Source organism: Silurus aristotelis (assembly GCF_946808225.1).
Source record: "Silurus aristotelis genome assembly, chromosome: 26".
Taxonomy (NCBI): domain Eukaryota; kingdom Metazoa; phylum Chordata; class Actinopteri; order Siluriformes; family Siluridae; genus Silurus; species Silurus aristotelis.
Genome location: NC_139599.1, coordinates 5,906,414 through 5,929,258, shown reverse-complemented (window position 1 = coordinate 5,929,258; position 22,845 = coordinate 5,906,414). Strand labels below are relative to the sequence as shown.

Sequence of the window (22,845 nt, the reverse complement as noted above, 5' to 3'; positions counted from 1 at the left end):
TGAATAAAAGCACTTTATGTTCATGAGCATGTTCAAATAACAATCACATATTTACAGTGCCTATAGAAAATCATCATACCTGTTTAGACTTCATGGACTTTAAAATAAATTTATAGACTTTGAAATAAATAGACTTTATTTTTCATACAGCCTGAAATCCACTGCACAAAAAAAATCCATCTTTATTTGCAAAGTTTGCCTTGCAATTTGAAAATAATGAAAGAAAAATGCAAAAATTCTAACAATTCTGAAAATGACTAAAATAAACTTTGAAACTATGCACAGGGTTTGGAAATATACTGGGTTGTAAAAGTCATCAGTCTCCTGATTTATATTAATTACAGATATCAATCTTTCTGGGTAAGTCTGTATATTTGTGCATTCTTTCTTGCAGAATTGCTTACATTCAGTCACATTCTGGGGTGAGTGGCAATGAACTGTGATGGAGTCTAAAAGTAATCAAACCAATCACCTGGAAGCTGACTGGTTGCACCTGAGCAGGTCTGTAATAGCAACTTTAAGGGCCTGATCACCGAAACAGGTATTTAATTAATACATTTTTAAATAATCCTATAATAATACATTTAATACTGTTTCAAATTTGTATTTTTAGTATGATGATGGTTATAATGTGTACACATCGCTTAGAAAAGTTTAACTTAATTTATTTTATTTTCCGGGGTGTAATGGACCAAAAGGTAAAGATTTCCACGTGGCATGATGACTTTCTATAGACGCTGTACATGTACAGTATGTTGTTCAGCTCTATTAAAAACCTTTTCAATAGCAATTACTTTAATATGAAGAGAGAGAGAGAGAGAGAGAGAGAGAGAGAGAGAGAGAGAATAAGTAAAGAGTATTTGTGACTTTCAGGTTTACTCCACGTGTAAGAGACAGACTCTGTGATTTGATTTGATCAAATTTTCATGAAACCAAGAAATCAACAAATAAATTTTTTGTGTAGAAATGAATTTTACTTAATTTCATTGTGAAAAAAATATTTACAGATTGTTAGTGTTACAGAATTACAAAATATTAAAGTAAAGCCAAATGATCTGCTTTACTAGTGCAATCAATGCCATTAGATATCTGACTCAGGAAATGGTAATATATTATTGTATTGATAATAAATTAACGCTGTACACTGCAATAATTACAGTTTCAATATTTAAATAACATCTGCCAGATGTGAAAATCCACTGCATTTAATTAACACTCAAAGAATGAATGTAAACAAAATAGACTGACATGGAATATTATTATGGGTCCAAAATATAGAAAATATGCTAATGAGTTTTGGAACACAGACAGCAACCAGCACACATAACAATATGTGTAAAAGTGTTGTGTGTCAGTAGTGTATGCCAAGTCTTTTCAGTCATTTCCTAACAGCTTATCATTAAAAACCATTGCCACTCCGACTGCTGAGTCCACGTCTTTCCCGTAGACCACGGGGAATGGGAATGCTTGCTCTATTTCCTGTCTCAGAGCTTCATTCCGAGACAGTGCGCTTCCGCTCCCCATAATCCGTTTCACTCCTGCAGCCAACAGCACATGAGGGGGCATCATGCCGACGAGGTTAGCCACGATCCCTGCGCAAACGGCACGGGTCACGTGAGCCAGTGAAAGGTTTGTTGGGGTGATGTGTGACACTAAAGCCAGACTGCTAGGGTCATGCCGTTCTCCTAGCAAGGTCGGGGTCACACGGAGGTCAGTGCTTCTTTGAGTTAGGGCACGCTCGATCAGTTTGGAGTACACTTCCGAGTCACCAACTTCCATTCCTGCACACAAGAACACTTCAGGTGAATGGGAGAAACATTTAGACAAACAAGCACTGCAGCTCTGAGTGGGATTACTCAACATGTGCCGAACATAATATTACAGCAAGCCATGGAACAGAATGGTTTATAAAGGCATGTCATGCTGAATGAAGATAGAATTAAATACAATATAGATACCAAATTCCTTCATCCAAGAGGTCAACATTCCTACAAATGTTGCCAGAACGTTGCCTCCATTGAGCGTGGCTGCAACAGCCAGGTAGGTGTTGTGGAAATACGGGAAGTAGGCGATAGGGGAGAGGGCATCTGGTACGCTTGCAGGCGTGAAATCAGCAGGCATGAAGAATGTCAACTGTGCCGAGGTGCTCATGTTTAATACTGTAACAGATATAGAGTAGGCCAAGTTTGGGAACTGCATTCTATCATACATCAAAAATACTGTACACTATTCCTACCAGAGCCATGTATTTTACTGAATCTGCTGCAGTAAAAGAAGAACATTGTAAAATGTTATAAAATGCATAAAGTGGAGGCTCACTCATCAGGGATAAACTTACAATTATGAAAACAAACTTATAAGTACTAAACTTATACATTCTTTTATACAACTTAATGACCGCTTTATTGCTTTCAAGCTGCTTTGAGACAATGTCAACTGTTTTAAGTGCTCTACAAATAAAAATGAATTGAACTGAATGGAATCGGAGGTGATACAGCAGAAAACTCTTTATTAGACATGCGACAAAGGGAGCAAAATTGGTGGTGCACTATGGGTAGGGAGATATGCTGTTACTCTAGACAATCATGGGAGTCTGTGAGTTCATGTATGTGGAAGAATAATACCATAAGAATATATTTAGTTGTGCTCTGATGCTGCTTAAAAAGAGGTTCCACTATATTTTAGGCTTGTATATACCTATTTACACCCTTGAATATTTTGAAGCTGGGCTCATGCTCAGCTAAATTGTAAAAAAAAAAACGTCAATTATGTGACCCAACCATACCTGCATCTTTCTTATCCATCATACAAGAGTAAACGCTGCACTGAAAGTCTCCCAGAGCTGCTCCTACAGGTGTGTTAGCAGGAATCCCGTGCCATTCGGAGCAGGTCTGACCAGCTATTGACCCCGAATCCACCAGCAGGGGTAGTAAGTGCACAGGGAAGCCTGCATCTTTTAGACTAACAATAAAACATGCTTTAGTAAGAGCAAGGATCCGGGGCAACAGTCAACAGCCAGTACATTTTTTATTTATTATTATTTTTTATATATTTAGATGCCAAGCCAGTCAGTTTAGGTAATAGTGAAGAAAGTGTCACATGGTGCTATACTTCCTCTACTATATATGTTATTACTATATTATTATACTATACTATACTACACTATGTATTGCACAACACTGATGTGTAAGATGAAATTCTGAGGATGTGCACATTCACATGCTTTATACACCTACAAAGAATGCCATCTTGCTTACGTATACAGTATGTGCAGTTAAAAGCAAGTATAATTTATTCTTACCATCAGGCTGCATAACCTCATGTTGCGCGATCGTTGAGCAAACACAAGAGTTTCATTTGAACACTGCAACTTCCAAAAAGAAATACAACTGCATTCTGTACTCACATCTCTGTATTCCACTGGTTGTTGGTGGTGTTGAAGTAGCCCCAGCTAGCAGCATTCTGCCCGCTCATAAGACAGACCTCCAAACCACACAGCATGGACACCACATAGTCCTGGATGGTTCCTGAGACACTAAACTTGGAAAGAAATTCAGGGCTGTAGAAAGAAAAGGTTTCTTTACAGGCAGGCAGAATATAAATCATGCCAAAGATCTCTCCAGTTAGTATTTACTATTCAACACATCTTATGATGTAATATTTTAATAGTGTGTGTCATTCCTAAAAGCTAGATTCATTTTTAAGTTGAAATAACAAGCTAAGGTGGAGGACAACGTACTGCTTGGCCAGACTGTGGGTATGTGTCAGTTTCGATGCTGCAGAATTTGAGAACCGAGAACAATAATTACGTAATAATTGAGGTCTAAATCATTTGTAGGCCAAGGCAACAGTTTAAATTCTTGAATATTCCTAGTGGACAGTTTTTGCGATTTTATCCTGCTGAAATAGGCCACATGCATTTGGGAATATATTTGAAGGAGTGGCAACAATGTTTAGATAGGTTGTACTTGTCCAGTTAACATCCAGATGAATGCCAGGACCAAAGGTTTCCCAGCAGAACACTGCCCAGAGCATCACACTACCAGTTTGCATAGGCAGGTAATTGCATGGCTTAGAATTCACCTGAGTCAATGGAGGTTAAGATTTGGGCCCTTTTTTTTCTCTTTTTTATAGCCTCTTGGACAAAATAATGGTTAATTTATGCTGATGAGGCACCATTATCCTTATCAAGTCAGCAAGATTTAACATCACATCATGCAAAAAACATAATTGAAAACCATAAAAACTGCTGAAGGTAAACTCCATAAATGATGTGTGCTCATTGAGCTTCACGGCTGGTCTATGAACCAGAACTTATGTTGGTCAAACTTTAGAAACTATTGGCATAAATCTAGATCGCTGGCTATTTTTAGATGCTTAGATTGGTGTATTGATTGTTTTTTTGGGCCTTCACCCAAATTCAGAACTTTTGAAATAAAAGTTTAATTCCTAAACGGTAACTAGTTTCCTTGTTTTTGTTTAATCTTAAAGTTCAGTGCATGTATTATAACTACATGTGCATTTCTGTATTCGTGGGAAGAGAATTCAATAGTTTGTCGTACTCGAATCAAAGTTTTCTCAGGAGCTAAAACAAAACTGACGAGTGAACCCACTAATGACATCAAGTAGCTTTCTGACCTGTTCTTGGTGTACCAGAAAATAGAGGCGCAGCCAAAGCCAGTAGCCACATTTAGGTGTGACTCAGGTTTGGGTAGCGAAGACAGGAAATCACAAGTGCAGCGGCCATCCTGCCATGTGATCAGGCGACTAACATCCTGTGGTCTGAATCTGTGACTGAATTGACTACTGTACCACTCACAACCTGCAATAGGAATAGAAGAGAAACCTTTAGAACGTGATAAAGAATCTGTCCTGGCCTGTGTTGGACATGGAAGAAAATTCAAACTTCACTTTACACATTGTGCTTCAATTCACCAATTTATAACATTAAAAGTTAAGCACACACAGGTTAGTAATGCAGGTGTGTAATATTACAGTTGCATATGCATATACATGTGTAAACATTGTAGTCAGAGCACATTTGTAGATGAATGTAAAAGCATCTACAGATACTTCATGATAGGTCATGGGTTCTCAAGCTTTCCACGGATCTCAAAAGATTAATTTACTGTCTACTGTTACCATCTAATCTAATATATCACATTTTTCACCTACTGTAGCCATTCGGGTTTTTTATTTTCACTAAATCCAAACTGGTTACAATGTGATTAGAGATTTGAAATGTCATTTAGGAATCATTTTGTGCATAGAAGTAGATATTACACACATTTGTGACCCTGAATCACGTTTTTTATAATTGATGTGTTGTGATCTTGTAGCTGCCGCATCTCTTTAGGTAGAAAATAATTCCTAATGATGCCACTTTCTGCAGGACGCTGAACTATTGACCATATTGTCTAAATCTTTGGCCCCACTTTAAGAACGTTGCTTTTGTTTTGTGTTATTGGTTTAATGTGCACCTGGGTTAGATTTCCAAAACAAAACCCCATGCATCTGTCCTGACACCCCAATGCATATGACGTCATACAGCTTTTCCTTGGGGAGAGCACACATGCACTGGTCAAGAGTAGCAATGATCTGCACAGGGTCCTGCTCCTTGACCTGGATATAAGACACTGGGTCATTCAATGCAGTATTTTTTTTAAAATTACGACACTGTCATCATGTCATGTCATATGGTGTTATTCTGAGGCCATCAAACGTACGTGCTCGTCGATTACGTCAGAGTTGGTCTGCAAGCTGCAGCTATCTGTCACGGTCTTGGTTCGAGTGTCAAACAACACAACTTTGATCGAGGTAGTTCCCAAATCAATGCCCAAAACATACTTATCTGATGAGCCAGAAAGTGCAGCCATTGTGTTTTATATGATGTTTAGTAATTATAATATATTAACAGCGTGTAGAAGCTGTAACTCTAATGTAGGAAGTACAGCTTTCGATTGAAACGCTGTACAGTTTGACCCTCTGTGGACACCGTAGGTCAAAAGTAATGCATTTGGTTTAACATTAAAAAAATTATACAATTTTAAATCCACCATTTATTAAGAATTAATTTGAAATCCCAAAATAGATGAACAGTTATAGATAATAAAATTAGCTTTTTTTATATATATAATTGTATGCATCCTAAAGTCATTTAATCGCGGCTCAACCATGTCACTGCTAATTTAATATATAGTGCACTCAGTAGGGCGTATAGAACGCGCCATTTTGTTACCTTATTAGGGCACTTATTCAGGAAGTAGGCAGAGATTTAAATTGAACCACTTTCAACCGATTTTGTTCCTCTGTGGACGCCGTAGTTGTGGGGTTAAGGTTAACGCAATTCTTTTATTATTTAAATATTAAATAATGTATTAAATAAATGTATTAAATAAATATACATACACAAAACTATTTATTTGATAATACTATTTAGTAAAATATTGTAAATGTTACAATACAAAAGATTACATTAAAAAAGAATAAACAGAGATAAAGAAGGCGAGTCTTTAATTTTGTCATGTTCTGAGTCGCCGGTGAAGAAAAAAAAAAAAAAAAAAAAAAGATGGCGGCCGGTGTATGGTAGAGCGGCGTAGCGTTTCTGTCGGCGAAAAAGTGGATATATTCTATTAAAAAATACAAAAATTAATACAAACCCGTCTTTAACATTTGCACGAGTATATTATATGCGTGTGTAGTTTATTACAAGTGGAGAAATCTGTCGTTTCTTAAGCGCGTGCGTTTTAATCCCAACGGTAAGTCAAAAAGCGAATGGGGGATAATAAATCGGTCACGTGATTTGGTGGAGTAATGGTGTATTATGGTGTGTTTGCAGTGATTTGGACGGAATGGCGGCGATCGCAGCCAAACGCGAGGGCCCGCAGTTCATCAGCGAGGTTGCGGTGAGGGGCAACGCCGGGGTGCTTGAATACTGCCGCACCTCCGTTTCAGCTCTGTCCGGTGCCACAGCGGGCATCCTGGGTCTCACGGGCTTATACGGGTTCATCTTCTACTTCCTGGCGTCCTTCCTGCTCTCGGTGCTGCTTATCCTAAAAGCCGGTCGACGGTGGAACAAGTGCTTCAAATCCAGACGCCTGCTTTTCACCGGAGGCCTCGTGGGCGGATTGTTCACCTACGTGCTCTTCTGGACTTTCCTTTACGGAATGGTGCACGTGTACTAAAGGCGTGCAACGCTGCTCTACGCGTGCATTTAGTGCAGACGTTCCAAGAAAATATCCTCCTAGTCCCTCAGCATGGTCATTTAATTAAATGTTTCAACATTTGTTTGCATTTGATGGCACTGAACTGATTCTGACCTGCATTGAACCTGTTTTTAGTTGTCATTAATCAGATCCTTTTAATTTATTCATTTGGTCATCTACAGTGACAGATTTTTGTCTTCGGTCAGGGTTGAGGTGGATCTGGAGCCTATTTTGGGAATACACCCTTGATGAGATACCAATCCAACACAGGATATGATGCGCACACACACACACACACACACACTTACACCAATGTTGTGTAGTCAGTCTGCCTAAAGGTGTGCTTTTGTAAGGCAAAATGAGAGCAGAGAACTGGAGAAAACCTACACAGACCTGAAAATCATGTAAAACTCCACACACACAATGTAACCCAAACCCATGATTGACCTGGGCTCTGGATTCTGGAGCGGTAAAACATTAACACTACCCGCTGTGCCACCTTGATACATGTATCACAGTTATTAATCATGTTTCGATTTAAGATTATTATAAAAAAACCCGTAGGATTTTTAGATCGTTGAATTGTACACAGTTGTGATGTTTTTGGGGTGTCTTCTTTTTTTTATGTTCCACCCCACAAAAAAACCCGTCATCTAACATTGTCCTAAACAGCACACGCAGAGGAAACAAAACTCCTGGTGACTATACATATGATACTTCGTCATATCAATATGTTGATATGCGATTATCTCGGAGTTTGCATTGGAGCGTACTAGCATTAGAAGTGTAATTCCATTAAGAGAAATAGAAATTAAATAAAAAAAAAATCTAAATCATTTTAACCAACTCCTGACTCATGTGGCATTGTGTGTATTTCTGTGGTTTCTTATAAACAAATAAATCACTCATGAATGCAATTTTTATTCTTTTTAATTTCTTGTACATGAATAAACAGACATGTATGACTTTAATATTTATAATAAAAGGCAGTATGTGTAAAAAATAAACATACATCTAAAGGCAACTGTTTCCAGCAACTGTTTCCAGCTTGAGAATTTTTGGCACCCTTGATGAAAACATGCCTTAATGAATCCCATGTATTTATTGATATTTTGACCTTGAATACTGACCTTGAATTTTTCTTTCGCTGAACGTGAAATTGTTTAAAAAAAGATCCTAAATCCCTCCTTCCTCTAGAACTTTCCAAGCACCTTAATCAAGTTTTGGATTTTGCATTTATTTTTACACATTAGTAAGTCACATCTTAAGCAATCAGCAGGTTTATGTTTGACTCTTCAGCAACACAATTTTTACAGCATTATTGGGGAAAGCAATGGAATGCAGTACCTCATACTGCTGCTCAAAGGATTTTTCTGACCTGCCCCTTTTTTTCTTTTACAGTACACAGTAGTTCCCTCCTCCAAACTTCCTTCTCATCCGCTTTATTTTTTTGGACTGCTTGCCATCTTGGATGATGAAGCCTGACCCGTGGCTTTTCTTTCAGGACTGCGGTGCGATCTGGATGTTGCCTGTTTAACCTCCTTTAGTTCGTGACTGCGATGCTTGTGTCTTCTAGGACTGCGAGACGGAGAGGACTCCGGCAGTTGGTTCTCCACATCCGGATGGTCTTCTTTCTTGTGCCTGTCATGGCCGTGCCTATGTCGCCTAGTGTGATTTGTCCCTTTGGATCGTCTTTCAGGCTTTCTACAGATGGACATATTAGTACATTAGAATATGTCTGATAACGTACATAAAAAAAGTTTAAATTTGGTCTTACTTTGCCACAGTCTCGAACTTTCTTTGTCTATAAAATGAGCTCCCATTCATCATGTAGACAAGGATCATGTCACAGCAGAACACTCCCTGTACAAAAAAACCAAAACTACAGTTTATTACAGATCCTTCCCAGAAGACTGGTCTTATCTCATTAATACAACTGAGCAGTTATTGTGTTAAAGGCCTTGCTCAGGGGCCCAGATGTTGCAGCTTGCTGGGCTGGAATTTTAACTTTTAGATCCAAAGTCCAATGCCTTAACCACTAAGCTAACTCTCCCTTCACACCTTCTACTTCTTTTAACCCTGTGGGAGACAACAGAATTTTCCTGCTTGGAAACCAAGACATATCAAGCAGCTCTATTGCCATTATTGTGTTTGTATAAAACTGACATGCCTGCAATTTGATAAATTTTTTCACAATTGGTACCAAATCAGTGCAATATAAAACAGGTTTCTCATTTTAAAGCATGATATTCTAACCGTTGGTAAATAAACGCATAGTGGTGATAGGATAACAATGTAATATCACTGGTAATAACTATACCAGACATGCCCAAACTAGGCAAGATTTGGCCCATATGGTAAGTGGGGAAAAAATGGGAAGAAATGCTTTTGATCCCGATCTTCATTTCTATTTCACAAAAAATGAACTCGTTTATTTCGTTTAAGCTGCAAAAATCTAAATTTACATGAAATTTATCAAACAAAAAGAATTTGACTTGATTTATTTAATGCAAATTCCTCACTTCAAGGTGCAGGTACAGCATGCTTGAAACAGCATATTATGGAGAGATTGAAGCAATAGCGCAAGACAAGGAAATTTTCTGCAATTTTAAAAGAATACATTTGTCGTCTTACGGCCTGCGGCTTTCAATCGAGTTTGTTCGTAATAAAGAACGATACAATTCTGACCTCTTGTGGCTGAAGCTTTTCTTGAGTTTTAGAGCAGGTGTTCTCTAGGTATTAAACACTCTTTGGTTCTTTCCATGTGAACTGTTTAAACTCGAACATTAAAATGTTTTTTAGAATAAAATCCTTTCCTTCAATAAAATATCCACTTTTTAGCTTTTTTTATTTTGGGACGGAAGGGGAGCACCAACCATGATCTTGGATACCTCTCAGCAAATGTGCAGTTGCACCCAGATGAAAAAGATTCCCAAACTAAGGACCAGACTAGCCTTTGATTTGGCCTGCCATATATGAGAAGTGGAAAAACGTTTTAAGCTGCTAAAAATGTCAATTGAAACGGAATGCAAAGTATACAGCGTTTGTAGTCTTTATGAAACTTGGAATTGGATGCTCAACAATTACATATCTGAAGTGATGCTCAGGTGTCCAAACCCTTATAGTACAGTTTCATCTTCAATTTTTACAACCACCTTCTACTTCCTCCAATGCACACATTTTGTTTGTGACTCTCGGTTTTTCTATAAATATCCTGCACTATACAGTTTTGGCACTTGTGTTATTATTATTATCACTGGTTCAATGAACAGCTTTAGGTGTATGGTGGTGTAGAGTCAATTATTCACATGAAGTTATACTTACAATACCCATTAAAGCAACTCCAGACCCAATGTTCACGACAGTAGGAACAATACTGAATTTCCCTGCCTGGAAACAAAGACCACAACATGGGCAATGACTTGACAGTTCATTCAAAAATAATAATTGTCATACTATAACAGTAATAACAGTCAGCCATACCTGCCCATTGACCATGATATCGAAACGAATGCCAAACACTTTCAACAATGAGCGGTAAGTCTTCCCTGTTGCATCTTTGTAATAGCGAGCAAATCTGTCAAGACAAGCCAAAAAAATGATGTTATAAGCTGTTATAACGTTTAGGATGAAGCCATGGATTAGATTCTCTTACAGTTTTTCTCATTTGCTTTAAAACGTTTCTCAGATCAGAAATAAAATTCTCAAAACTATTTGTTTAACCTCCACATCATTTAAACATTTGTGCACATTATAAAAGCATTTCTTGTTGCTTTGATTAAATTGCGAATGCTTTTGTACGTTTATTTAAATGATTGTGTAATGAAGGCGAGTGAACAGCATCAGATCAACCAATAATCAGAACGTTTTCTAAAACAGGTCAATGGTGAATCTCGTGAATTTGGCGACAGCAAAACAGAATTACAATTTCTGAAAATGGATGAACAAGATAGAAAAAAAATAAACACTAGCACAGTGCAGTAAAGTGTGAATTCTGTACTTCTTTGGCAATCAATATAAATAAAATATGCAATCAAATAAATACATTTGTGCTGTTCAAATTCATAGATCCCAAACAGAAGAAATTCAGACTTTGTGAATTTTTATTCATTGTAACCCAAACCATAGTTTATATCAGAAAATCCTGAAACTGTGCACTTTATACTAACAACATTACTAAACATTTTTACAATCTGGTTTGTGAACAATGACTAAAGGACTTGTTATTCTGATGGGAATGAGATGTTCATTGACACAAATACTTAATTTAGAGAGATCAACTGAAGATTTTGAGAAAAGTACAGAGTTTTGCAAGAAATCCAACGTATTGTACTGTTTGTACACATTATTTTGAGAAATTCACTTACTGGTTTGCAAATATTAAGAATGATTTGAGAAAATGCTCCAATGCAACTGAGAAAGACTGTGAATGACTGAGAGAGATTGATAGATGGTTTAAAGATTTTGGCTTTAATGACTTCGCAATAAACTGGTGCCGAGATGTTTTGGGGGTTAAAACTATTTAGGTGAGACCAGTATAATATATTTTGATCAGCATGACAAACACCTGCTAATGTAGGAAACAACAGACAATGAATTAAATGACTGTACCAAAGCATTCGCAATTTGAACAAGGCAACGACATTTGCTTTTATAATGTGCACAAATGACCACATGATGTGAAGGTTGAACAAGTAGTTTTGAGAATTTCATTTCTGAGAAAAACTGTAATTAAAGAATCCTTTTCAACAACCTATTCAAAAACTTTAATAAATGTTAAATTAGCCAAAAAAACAACACAATTTTAGTATAAACTGAAACGGAGTATGATTTAAAATGAGAAATAAGACTTTTAGCTGTTTTCTGTCTCTACAATGTCAATAGACTCAGTAAGTAAAGCACGTTTGTGATAACACTGTCCTGCTTTTAACAGCATTGCTCTAAAGTGAAAAAATTAAAGAAGGTGTTAAATATTTCTGTTTACATAGGACAGGCAGCTCTGCATGTAATATGTGAAAAAACTCTCAGGCTGTATGTGTTTCAAGCACTGTACATTATTGTTCCCAAAGCCAGTGAGTCAGTGATGATTTACACCTTTGGTCACAAAGCTAATCTGGAAATATTAGCTTCCAATGTGTCGTCAAAGCTTCTGACATCTGGTAAGTGATCTTTCTTCCTATTTTCATGGTATATTTTGAGAGCATACACTACACAACTCATGATGACTGCATATGTTCATATTGCAGACTCACACATACTGCTGAACATTTAATCTGGTTATGGCTCCTAACCTTAATCACAAACAGTGGATTTCTGGATAATATTAACTTAGGAAGAATTTGCACTTAACACAAGGATTTATAAAATGAGTCTGGTGTTGCATTTGTCTTGTGTTTTTAAGGACAGTAAATTTAAAATATATCCATGAACAATGCTGGTGTGATGAACACACCTGAAGTTGTATCCACTGATGTTTGAGCCTGCTGACTTGTCCAGGCGAGTAAAGCTGTACTTGGGGATGCATTTAGAGTAGTCTTTATCCAAATCACAAGTCCAGTCAATGCCCACCGCGACAGATCCACCCTGTGCGTGAAGGAGAGAAAAACAGATCAATTGAATTCCTATATTGATACACCATATAAACAAAAGTATGTGGACACCTGTGTTGACCATAAATTAGTTTAAACATCCTTTTCCACATTTAGTCCCCATTTGCTTTTCTAATAACCTTCACTCTTCTCATTCAGCCATAGGGGTGTTAGTAAAGTCAAGTAGGGTGAGAAGACCTGGGGTGCAGTCAGCGATACAATTCTTCCCAAAGGTGTTCAATAAGAGTGGGTTCAGCGCTCTATAGCAGGCCACTCAACATATTTTCCATTTACTGCAGTAGTTCTGTAAACATCGCCTGGTTCCTGGAGGCCACTCTGTGCAGCTTGGGACGGTTTCTCATCAACGCCTTCAGTAGTTCCATGAAATTTTGGAGTAAGAACAGGCGCTTTAAGGATGGATTAAACTGTAGTTAATGTCAACAGTCTCCTACATTGACTCAGGACTACTTTTCGCTTCTGATCATTATCACTGCACCCCGCAACATTGTATATCTGCTACAAATGGACATTCGGTGCAACCCAGATGAGGATGGGTTTCCTCTTGAGTCTGGTTGCTCTCAAGGTTTCTTCCTATTGCCATCTCGGGGAGTTTTTCCTTGCCACAGTCGCCACCGGCTTGCTCATCAGGAACAAACTTACTTATAAAGAACATATTCACTTTTAATCACCACATTATCTGTGTAAAGCTGCTTTGAGACAATGTTCATTGTTAAAAGAGCTATACAAATAAAAATTTATTTAATTAAATTATTTTTATATAAACTAAACTTTCTTTCGGCTTCTCCCATTAGGGGTCGCCACAGCGGATCATCTGCATGTTTGATTTGGCACATGTTTTTACGCTGGATGCCCTTCCTAACGCAACCCTCCCCAATTTATCCAGGCTTGGGACCGGCACTGAGAATGGCTGGGGTTGGTTCCCTGACCGATTATTTCTTATTTACCTTATATGTAAGTAGCATTAGGACATGTCTGAAAGAGTACTAATTGTAGAAAATTCCTGTGCAAACACAGAACCGCTTCGACTAAATGATATTCAGCGTCATTTATGCTGCTTAAGTGTCAACATAAAAATTTTTTTCACTGGATGTTTAATTGTTGAAGGTTTTTTGTCTCTATATCATTAACATGTGCCAAATCAAACGTGCGGAGGATCCGCTGTGGCGACCCCTAACGGGAGAAGCCGAAAGAAAGTTTTTATCATCAGCTCATTAAAGAATTAACATCAAAATTGTTTCAGGTGTCCAATGTCAGCACTTCACAACCAAGGTAAAGCTGATCAAATTGGAGAATGTTGCCCTTTATTGTTTCTCAGTAACATAAAAAGCTATGGGTTTTTTTTGTCTTGTTAACTGCAGTAGGAAAAAGAAAGGCTGGTGAAATAATATTTCTAGCTGTTATAATGTAAAAAAAAATAATAATAATTTACAGATATTTTACATACATTCAATTGTAAAGCATTACAAAGCACAACATGAAATTTATTAATAAATAAAACAATTGTAGCTTTTTTGAAAAACAATTGTGCCAAGTTTTTGTGGTATGAGAGGAATATAAACTCTTTAGGATCTGTTTTTGAGGGTGGTAAGTCACACAGTAAATGTATGAAAAAGAGCTCATAATTAAATCAATCCTTCTCTAATCATATCATTCCTTGAAGCTTGTCCTTCACACTCAAATTCGGACACATCCTCCCTTTATCCGATTATCAGACTACTGGTTTCTGAGACATTATAAATACATTAAGAGTACAGAATGACATTAGAAACACTTGCCTTGATAGCCATTTCTTGGAAGCTGTGACCAGTCCAGCTGACCAGATCTCCCACTCGGAAAATGGGGCAGTATGGATGGTGGACTTCGTCATAGTAGCAGGACTTGAGATATGAGTGTTTGGTCGATGGGAGAACATTGGATCTTGAAGGGAAAGGGTATTAAAGTGTATTGATAATTCGAATTCATCACACCCTGTTCTTTAAGAGCAAACCACAAGAGCAATTCAAGAGCAATTTAAAAGCAATTCAATCAGAAGAGCAAGTTAAACCCACACTCTTAGGAAGAAATGCATACAGCACAAAAACAGGAAGACACTTACAGCTTATAGCATGCTAAGCGAGTTCAAACAACTGGAAAGCGGTCCCAGTGTCCCACAACTGAGTGTGTGTATAAATAGTTTTTTTATGTGCAAGATAATCTATGGCTCAACTTAGCAATGTGTTCCGGTGTATCTGTGTGTTCTCCCTTATATGTCGCAGTGTGATGTAAATGATGCACATGTACTGAAACTATGATGTCATACACCTGTTTAAGCAACGAGAAATACGTGTTGATGTATGTTATTTATGTACTGTATGTGTGAACACCCATTGTGTATATGTGTTAGCAGTGTTTTAAAGGGTGAGGTATCAGTGGTGGGTCGTCAGGGCCAGACAGGGCCTTCACTGCAGGCCTAAACACTCAGAATCACTGGCATACGTTTTAATATTTTTACCATGAATATGTATAAAATTATTCCCAATAGTCCTTTCTCTAGGTTGCACTTCTAGTAGTGCATGTTTATGTTATAGTTTTTATTCTTTAGAATTATAAGTGCAGGTGCCTGTAGCTTCAAATACATGACAAGGAAACTGTTGCTTTGACCAATCAGATTTCGAGTTGGCGACAACAGAGCCATCTAGCAGGCAAACGATAACATTTTTATGTCCTTAAATTGGATAGTCAGAGAGCGCACTAGTCACAGTTCGCAAACAGAATCTTTAGCAAATTACACAAATTAAAATATTTTTGTGTAGACCTAACAGCTGTTTTTTTTTTTTTATTTCACATTGGCTGACAGAGAAGAAGAAATTTCCAAAACAGATTTTTCAAGAAAAGCTGAAAATCATGAGGAAAGGTCAGCCAAAATAGTTCAAAACAATTGTTAAGTTTTTTTCAGAGCCAATTATACTTTTGCATTTTCTTATCTGTAGAATTTGCACAAAAACCCAATTTCAAATTTCCATAAAAACTCTATTTTAAACTCTAAAAATTACTTAAAAAATGCACAAAAAAAGGCACCATTTTATGAAGTTATTATTGATGCTTCTGCTAGAGGTAGTGTACGCTGGCGGTGCAGCTATGGTTAAAGCGAAAGGAGACTTGTTGAACTTGTTGAGACTTGTTCTTACTACTGAGTTACCATAATATCATAATAAAGGTATTAAGAGACAACTAAAGGCTGTGAAATGCACAGTGTGCCATTGTAAGTTATGGTAGACATCCTAGACTCTGGCCATACCAAAAATATATAATGTATTTACACAATTCCTACAGTGTTGCTTTGGATTTCAGAAACACACGGATAGAGACCACAGCATTTCTTACTTGGAGAACTCAAACTTTGGAAAGCCAATAAAGTTCCTGATGTAGATGGTGAAGTTCTCTGCCTGTCCCAGCAATGGCACCCTGAAAACCACATCATAATCAAGACTCGTTTCTTTAGCTGTGTATCATGCTGTAACAAAATAAATTCACAAGAGGAAATTATATAGTATGATGGTGTAAGGTGCTGTTTTTCTTACACTGGGGTGTGACTGCTCTCAATCGGACACCAGCCATAAATTTCACACGTGCCTGTCTCATTTATACAGCGCCCTGTCTTCAACCCTGTGCCGAAAGACAAAAATTAAAACATTAATTTCAATGAACAGTTCTCAGTCAGCCTTACAATTGATCCCAAAGGAGTTCAATAGTGTTGAGGCCAAAGCTTTATAGCAGGAGATCTTTCACTTGAATACATATATTACATCCTATGTAACCTTATACAGCCACCAATCTTGTGGAAACAGTTTGGGGAAGTACCACATATGGCTGGTTGTCCCAATACTTTTGTCCATAGAGTGTATGTAGCTAATTTTTTTCTAGTTACGGTTACAAATCAAACTAGCTAACCTATATTTTGAACCTTTTTTTTTCTTTTCAAAGTATAAATGTATGTATGCCCTGTGATGAACTGTTGCCCCAGTCAGTGTTTATTCCCTTTTGTGTTAAGTGTCTCTTTCTGGTCTGAACTCTTAGCTGTCTTTACATGCTGTGTTGTTTCACTTTGTTGAACCTAAAGTTCAGTTGGTTTACCACACAGTTTCTTTCCTTACTATGCCAAGCTATAAATATATAAACTGAATCTGAAGCTGTCACAATGAATCTTAAAAGAAAAGGCCCTTGTTAGTGGGTGGGATATACTGTATTTGGCAGCAAGTGAACATTTTGTCTTCAAAGTTGATGTTTAGAAGCAGGAAAAATAGCAAGCTTGTGGTGAAGGACACTTACTTGTCCTTAGCCCTGTGTTTTCTGTTTCTGTAATTATTGTTGTATGTAGCACCAGGGTTCAGAAGGAACGTTGTTTCGTTTCATAATGCATCAGCTATTTATGGTTGAAATGACAATAAAAGCTTCTTGACTTGACTTGACTTGACTTAAGGAATTGAGCGAGTTTGACAAGGGCCAAATTGTGATGGCTAGACGATTGAGCCAGAGCATCTCTAAAACTGCAGCTCCTTAGGGGTGTTGGGTGTTTGGGGGTCTGCAGCAGTCAGTATCTATCACAATTAGTCCAAGGAAGGAACAGTGGTAAACAAGAGAAAGGGTCATGGGCGGCCGAGGCCATGGTCCGCAGTTTGTTGCGTATGGGGCTGTGCAGCCATGTTGACCCCTGTCCACTGCCAAAAGTGCCAACAATGGACTATGAAGCAATAGAAGAAGGTGGTTAAGTCTGATGAATCACAGCAAAAAGGGGACCAACATATCATAACATCTTTCTCCAGATATTTCCTGTTAATCCTCTATAGTCTTGTATAATATTAATAATAATTCCTCTTACCATGACCTGCTATAACAGCAACTTCCTCTGTGCAGTCATTATCATGGGAACAGATACCGTCTGGGACCTTGGAACTCTAAAAGCGTTAAAATAAACATGCAAATAACAACAGTCATATACATCATATACAACAAAACAGATAATTAAAACATATATTTTTCAAGGGAAAAAAGCTGTTCAAGGCTGGCAGGCTCTATGTGAAAAAAAAGTACTTTTTCACAGTACAGTATGGTGGTGATTTTTCATTTTCAGTCATAATGCTCACCCAAGCAAAGCCAGACAGAATTTTTCAAATTAAAAAAGTAAATCTCTACTAAGCATTTGTCAATAGTGCTTTATAGTGTTTCTCAGATGAAATGAAATTCTCAAAGCTATGTCCACGGCATCAGATCAGCCAATAATTAACAAGTTTTCTAAAACAGGTCAAAGGTGAAACTCAGGAACATTCAATTGGCAACTATGAAAGAGCAAAACACAGAATTACAATTTCTGAAAATGGATGACCCACCAAGGAACGAACATGCACTATTACTAAAAAATATTGGTAAAAATTTTAGTCTCTTGCAATCAATATAAATAAAATTTGCAATTAAATATTACATTTTGTGCTGATAAAATTCATAGATGCCATTCAGATTAAATTAAGCCTTGTGCATTTTCAATCATTGTAATCCAAACCATAGTTTATATCGTGAAATACTGAAACCGTGTGCCATCATACTGACTACATGACTAAACATTTTGTCTATCTTGTTTGTGAACAATGACAAAATAACGTATTATTCTGATGGCAATAATATGTTCATTAAACCAAATACTTACTTTTGAGAGTACTATACTTCTAGGTTTATAGAGAACTATGATTTTGAGAAAATTACATGCTGCAATAAATTTAATGTGTTGTGCTGTTTGTACAAATTGCTTTGCGAATCGGTTTTCAAATATAAAGGATGATTAGAAAAATGTTCCAATGCAACTGAGAAAAACTGTAAATGTGGTGCTCACCTCAGCACACAAGCTCAGCGTTTGGTTTGGAGTCTCCAGATAATTTGTCACAATGAAGAAGACATTTCCCCCCTTTATGAAAAAAAAACAAAGAATGACTTGGTTATTTTCAAAGACATATAATAAGAATAATGAATGATCCTGTAAATAAAACAGGATTGGAAAAAAGTAATAATAATGATATATAATAATATAATTGATGCTTTTACCTAGTTATGATGATGCTCACATTTCCCATTGTCTGGGTTCTTTTGTTTTATTTTATTTTTTATATTTCAATTACACCCTTGTATGCCCATACAAATCACTCATACTTTTGGGGTTTAACGAATTTAGTTAAAAGAGCAATAAACAGGAAAACACATGCCTAACAGGAAGCTCAAACCTTATGCAGAAAAAGGTTTTTTTTTGTTTTTTTCTGTTCCAGTGCATTGTAATATTCCAACCCAAAGAACACACTTGTTAGTGATTTCATTACATGCACTTTATTATATCCACAGAAATAAATTACAGTTCATTTGTAAAGGCAAGCCGAAGCTGTTATTATGAATCAGCTGCACGTTTACAATCCAAAATCACGTTCGCCTTGGACTCACGAGTGTTTGCTTTTGAATTTCACACAAAATCAGCAGCATGCCCACCTGAGAGGGTATGACATAATCTTCAGCACCCCATACATGAAGACCACGATCTGTGGTGTTAATGAGAGCAACACCTTTAAGCTTTGTGAACACTGAGCTATGAATGTTCTTCTCTGTCTCTTGGTAGCCTTTCTTCCATACGAAGACCCAACTGCAAAAAGAAGTGTTGCAGAAGAAAGCATTTTTTTAGGAATGAGACTCTCAAAGATGGACAGTTTATCATTGTGCTAATTTAATGTTAAATTTATATTATTACAACTCAACTTGAATGAAACTGTATATCAGGTATATCACAATGATATTGTGAAGCCTTATAGTTTAGTAGTGTTTATAGTTAGTGGTGATATAATATCATGCATATAAAGATAATATTTGAATGATATGTAAATAATGTATGGCCAATATATTATAGAAATGTAATAGCAATTTAGTATACAACACTAAAATAATATAATTTGTTTATAAACCTGTTGAGGCTTCCTATATATATACTCTTTGAACTCTTACAATTCTGAGAGTGCAGAGAGAAAAGTTGTGGTATTGTGTGAGGAAGTCAGGTGTGCCAGAGAAGTATGTGAGGGTGGTGCAGGACAGGTACAGTGTGACAGCAGTGAAGTGTGCAGTAGGAATGACAGACTGGTTTAAGGTGGAGGTTGGATTGCATCAAGGATTGGCTCTGAGCCCTTTCCTGTTTGCAGTGGTGATGGACGGGTTGACAGACGAGGTCAAACAGGAGTCTCCCTGGACTATGATGTTTGCGGATGATATTGTGATTTGTGGTGAGAGTAGGGAGCAGGTTGAGAAGAGCCTGGAGAGGTGGAGGTATGCGCTGGAGAGAAGGGGAATGGGTCAGTAGGAGTAAGACAGTACATGTGTGTGAATGAGAGGGAGGGCAGCGGAGTGGTGCGGTTGCAGGGAGAAGAGGTGAAGAAGGTGAAGGAGTTTAGGTACCTGGGTTCAACAGTCCAAAGTAATGGAGAGTGTGTTAGAGAAGTGAAAAAAAAAGAGTGCAGGCAGGGTAGAGTGGGTGGAGAAGAGTGGCAGGAGTGATTTGTGATAGAAAAGTATCTGTGAGAGTGAAAGGGAACGTTTATAGGACTGTGGTGAGACCTGTGATGTTGGTTTAGAAACAGTGGCATTGTAGTTGGTTTGAAAGAGGTAGAGTATAGAGACGGAAGATCCGCTGTGCAACCCCTAATGGGAGCAGCCGAAAGAAGAAGAAGAAGAATTTATGTTATATTACACTTGACTACCTATGACTATTGGACACAGTGGAATATTTTACAGACAGCCACCACATGTAGCATTTTACATTGTTTTTTGTCTTGGATACTTTCACTTTTTACTTTGAGTAAAATTTTGATGATCTGTTGCAAGTGAAAGGTTGGTTCTCGGGACTTTGTTCAAATCTGTCCATTGCTGCAAAAAAAGTTTATCAACTCCTGATACAGGTTATTAGACAACCAGATAATTTACTAGATATATTTTAATTTTCTTTGTATAATAAAGCGACTTCAGCTGGTAGTGCAGCTCAGAGCTCTGTTATAGAGACTTGCACTGAGGGGCTACAAATAGCATTGTGTCCTGGGGCAGTTTTTTCAGCACAAGGCCAACACATGCCACCAGGCTGTGACTCTCCCCCTGATATATCACAAATCATCTGAGACTTACTGGGCACATTAACCTATAAGCCAACTCAAGACAGCTCCGGTGCGCACTTACCCGATAAGGTATCCGATCACAGCGAGTTGAAAGATCCTGAACAGCAATCCGATCTTCTTGTTCTTCGCAATGAAGAATTTCTCCGTCTTGTAGTCGAAAATCGAGTTGACGAGTTGGCCGCACACGCTTGCCATGCCCGCTGCACACCAGATTCTGTGACCATCGTATTTTGTGACCCTAGTGGGCGCTGTTGCTAAAATGCAGCTGAAAATAGATCATCTAGAGAAGTGCGCTACGCAAACAGCGTAAATGCAAACATCGGCGTCCACTGTTACCTGGAGAACAAGTCAGCTGTCGTGCTGCAAAGAAACAGATGGATGCGCCATGAACTGTTCATAAAAGACTCATTTACAGTACTTTAAAGCTGCTTTAGACGGTTAATTATATATATATATATATATATATATATATATATATATATATATATATATATATATATATATATATATATATATATATATATATTATAAAAAATTAACAACAATAAGATTGTTATTGTTATTCCAAATAGAGGAATTTGGAAAACATTTCAATTATTGTTACTCGGTAATAAAGTGCTGAATAAAATACTGGAATTTGTTAGCTTAATGTTCTCCATATTGATGCCCAACCCTCTCTCTCTTATATTCTGAAAAGTGAACTTACAGCAGGGTCACCATATCTGAAAAGGCAGTAACACGGGTTATCAAAATCCATTTCCTCCCTCAATTTCACACGCAATGACTAATCATTATTGGCATCTGTGCTGGCTGTTTCTCTGGATATTTGGCAGCCTTGTTTTTTGATAAATGGCCTAAAAAGTTTAAGAAAAGTCAAAATATGTCAATTACATGTTTACACATATTGGTCCTCATTTTGCTGCTTAAACAGTCGTGACCCATCAAGAATTAACAGCATGAACTTCTTCAGCAATTTGATCTACAGCTCATCTATTGTATCGGACCACACAGGCCAGTCTTTAATCAAGGCCTCGGCCACCCATGAGCCTGTCGCCAGTTCACCACTGTTCCTTTGTTGGACCATTTCTGCAGACCAGGAAACCCCACAAGAGCTGTAGTTTTTGAAATGCTTTGACCCAGTAGTCAAACCATCACAATTTGGCCCAACTTTGTGGTCAAAATGTACACTTGCTGCCTACTACAGTATATCCCACCCACAAACAAGTGCCATGCTGAAGAAATATTAGCAATTTATTCACCGATGACAATGTTACAATCTCATTGTTATGCCTGGTCTGTGTATATGGATTCAGTGGTTACCTTGTGGACTGCCAAACACTGTTGGGAGTTTTTTCCCAGAGAATCCAAAAAAAAGGCTTTTTCTTTCAGAAGGAAAGATTGCCTATATTAAATTGTTATTACTCATATATTCTTTCACATATATTGGTTATATTGAAATTCTTATCTTAAAATATTGTCTGACATTAAACCAGTCCGTGGCACAAAAAAAGGTTGGGGACTGCTGCTGTAGATGATCTATTTTAAGATGCATTTTAGCAACAGCGCCCTCTAGGGTCACAGCATACAATGGTCACAGAATCTAGTGTAACACCTGTTACTGAGCTGCGCGTAAACCACTCTCTAGAAGTAGGAGGTGCTGCAGCAACATGACTTGATCCCATGAATTCCAGCTCCTGACACAAAATCCACACTGGACTGTTGCTTATAATTATAATCCAGTGATTATGTTTCAGCTGGCAACAAGTTATTTAACTGTAACCAAAGGTGGGAAGTACTGAAGTGCAAACACTTTGTTAGTGTACTTAAGTAGATTTTTCTGGTATCAGTATTTTACTTCACTATTTA

The 22,845-nt window shown here is 37.4% G+C and overlaps 3 protein-coding genes across 5 annotated transcripts; 1 reads left to right on the top strand and 2 right to left on the bottom strand.

Annotated features, from left to right (window-relative positions):
- Positions 1-952: 952 nt before the first annotated feature.
- On the bottom strand, positions 953-5,993 carry shpk (sedoheptulokinase). Its single transcript, XM_083532109.1, has 7 exons — positions 5,727-5,993; positions 5,481-5,622; positions 4,639-4,822; positions 3,407-3,559; positions 2,786-2,961; positions 1,959-2,159; positions 953-1,781 (listed from the first exon to the last, which is right to left on the bottom strand). Exons 1-7 carry the CDS (start codon positions 5,874-5,876, stop codon positions 1,375-1,377), a joined length of 1,413 nt encoding a protein of 470 aa, XP_083388235.1. The 5' UTR covers positions 5,877-5,993; the 3' UTR covers positions 953-1,374.
- Positions 5,994-6,535: 542 nt separating this feature from the next.
- On the top strand, positions 6,536-8,122 carry emc6 (ER membrane protein complex subunit 6). Of its 2 annotated transcripts, none has more exons than XM_083531654.1 (2): positions 6,536-6,743; positions 6,839-8,122. In XM_083531654.1, the coding sequence occupies exon 2, from the start codon at positions 6,852-6,854 to the stop codon at positions 7,182-7,184; it is 333 nt and encodes a 110-aa protein (XP_083387780.1). In that variant the 5' UTR covers positions 6,536-6,743; positions 6,839-6,851; the 3' UTR covers positions 7,185-8,122. The 2 variants fall into 2 exon arrangements, with proteins under 2 accessions (XP_083387780.1, XP_083387779.1); XM_083531653.1 differs by having other exon boundaries at positions 6,537-6,758.
- p2rx5 (purinergic receptor P2X, ligand-gated ion channel, 5) lies at positions 8,118-21,242 on the bottom strand. 2 transcript variants are annotated; one of them, XM_083531628.1, is made up of 12 exons: positions 21,041-21,240; positions 19,319-19,469; positions 18,678-18,749; positions 17,673-17,748; positions 16,375-16,459; positions 16,178-16,258; positions 14,590-14,731; positions 12,658-12,788; positions 10,689-10,782; positions 10,530-10,595; positions 8,983-9,068; positions 8,118-8,909 (listed from the first exon to the last, which is right to left on the bottom strand). In XM_083531628.1, the coding sequence occupies exons 1-12, from the start codon at positions 21,172-21,174 to the stop codon at positions 8,648-8,650; spliced, it is 1,380 nt and encodes a 459-aa protein (XP_083387754.1). In that variant the 5' UTR covers positions 21,175-21,240; the 3' UTR covers positions 8,118-8,647. The 2 variants fall into 2 exon arrangements, with proteins under 2 accessions (XP_083387754.1, XP_083387755.1); XM_083531629.1 differs by lacking the exon at positions 16,178-16,258 and having other exon boundaries at positions 21,041-21,242.
- Positions 21,243-22,845: the final 1,603 nt, after the last annotated feature.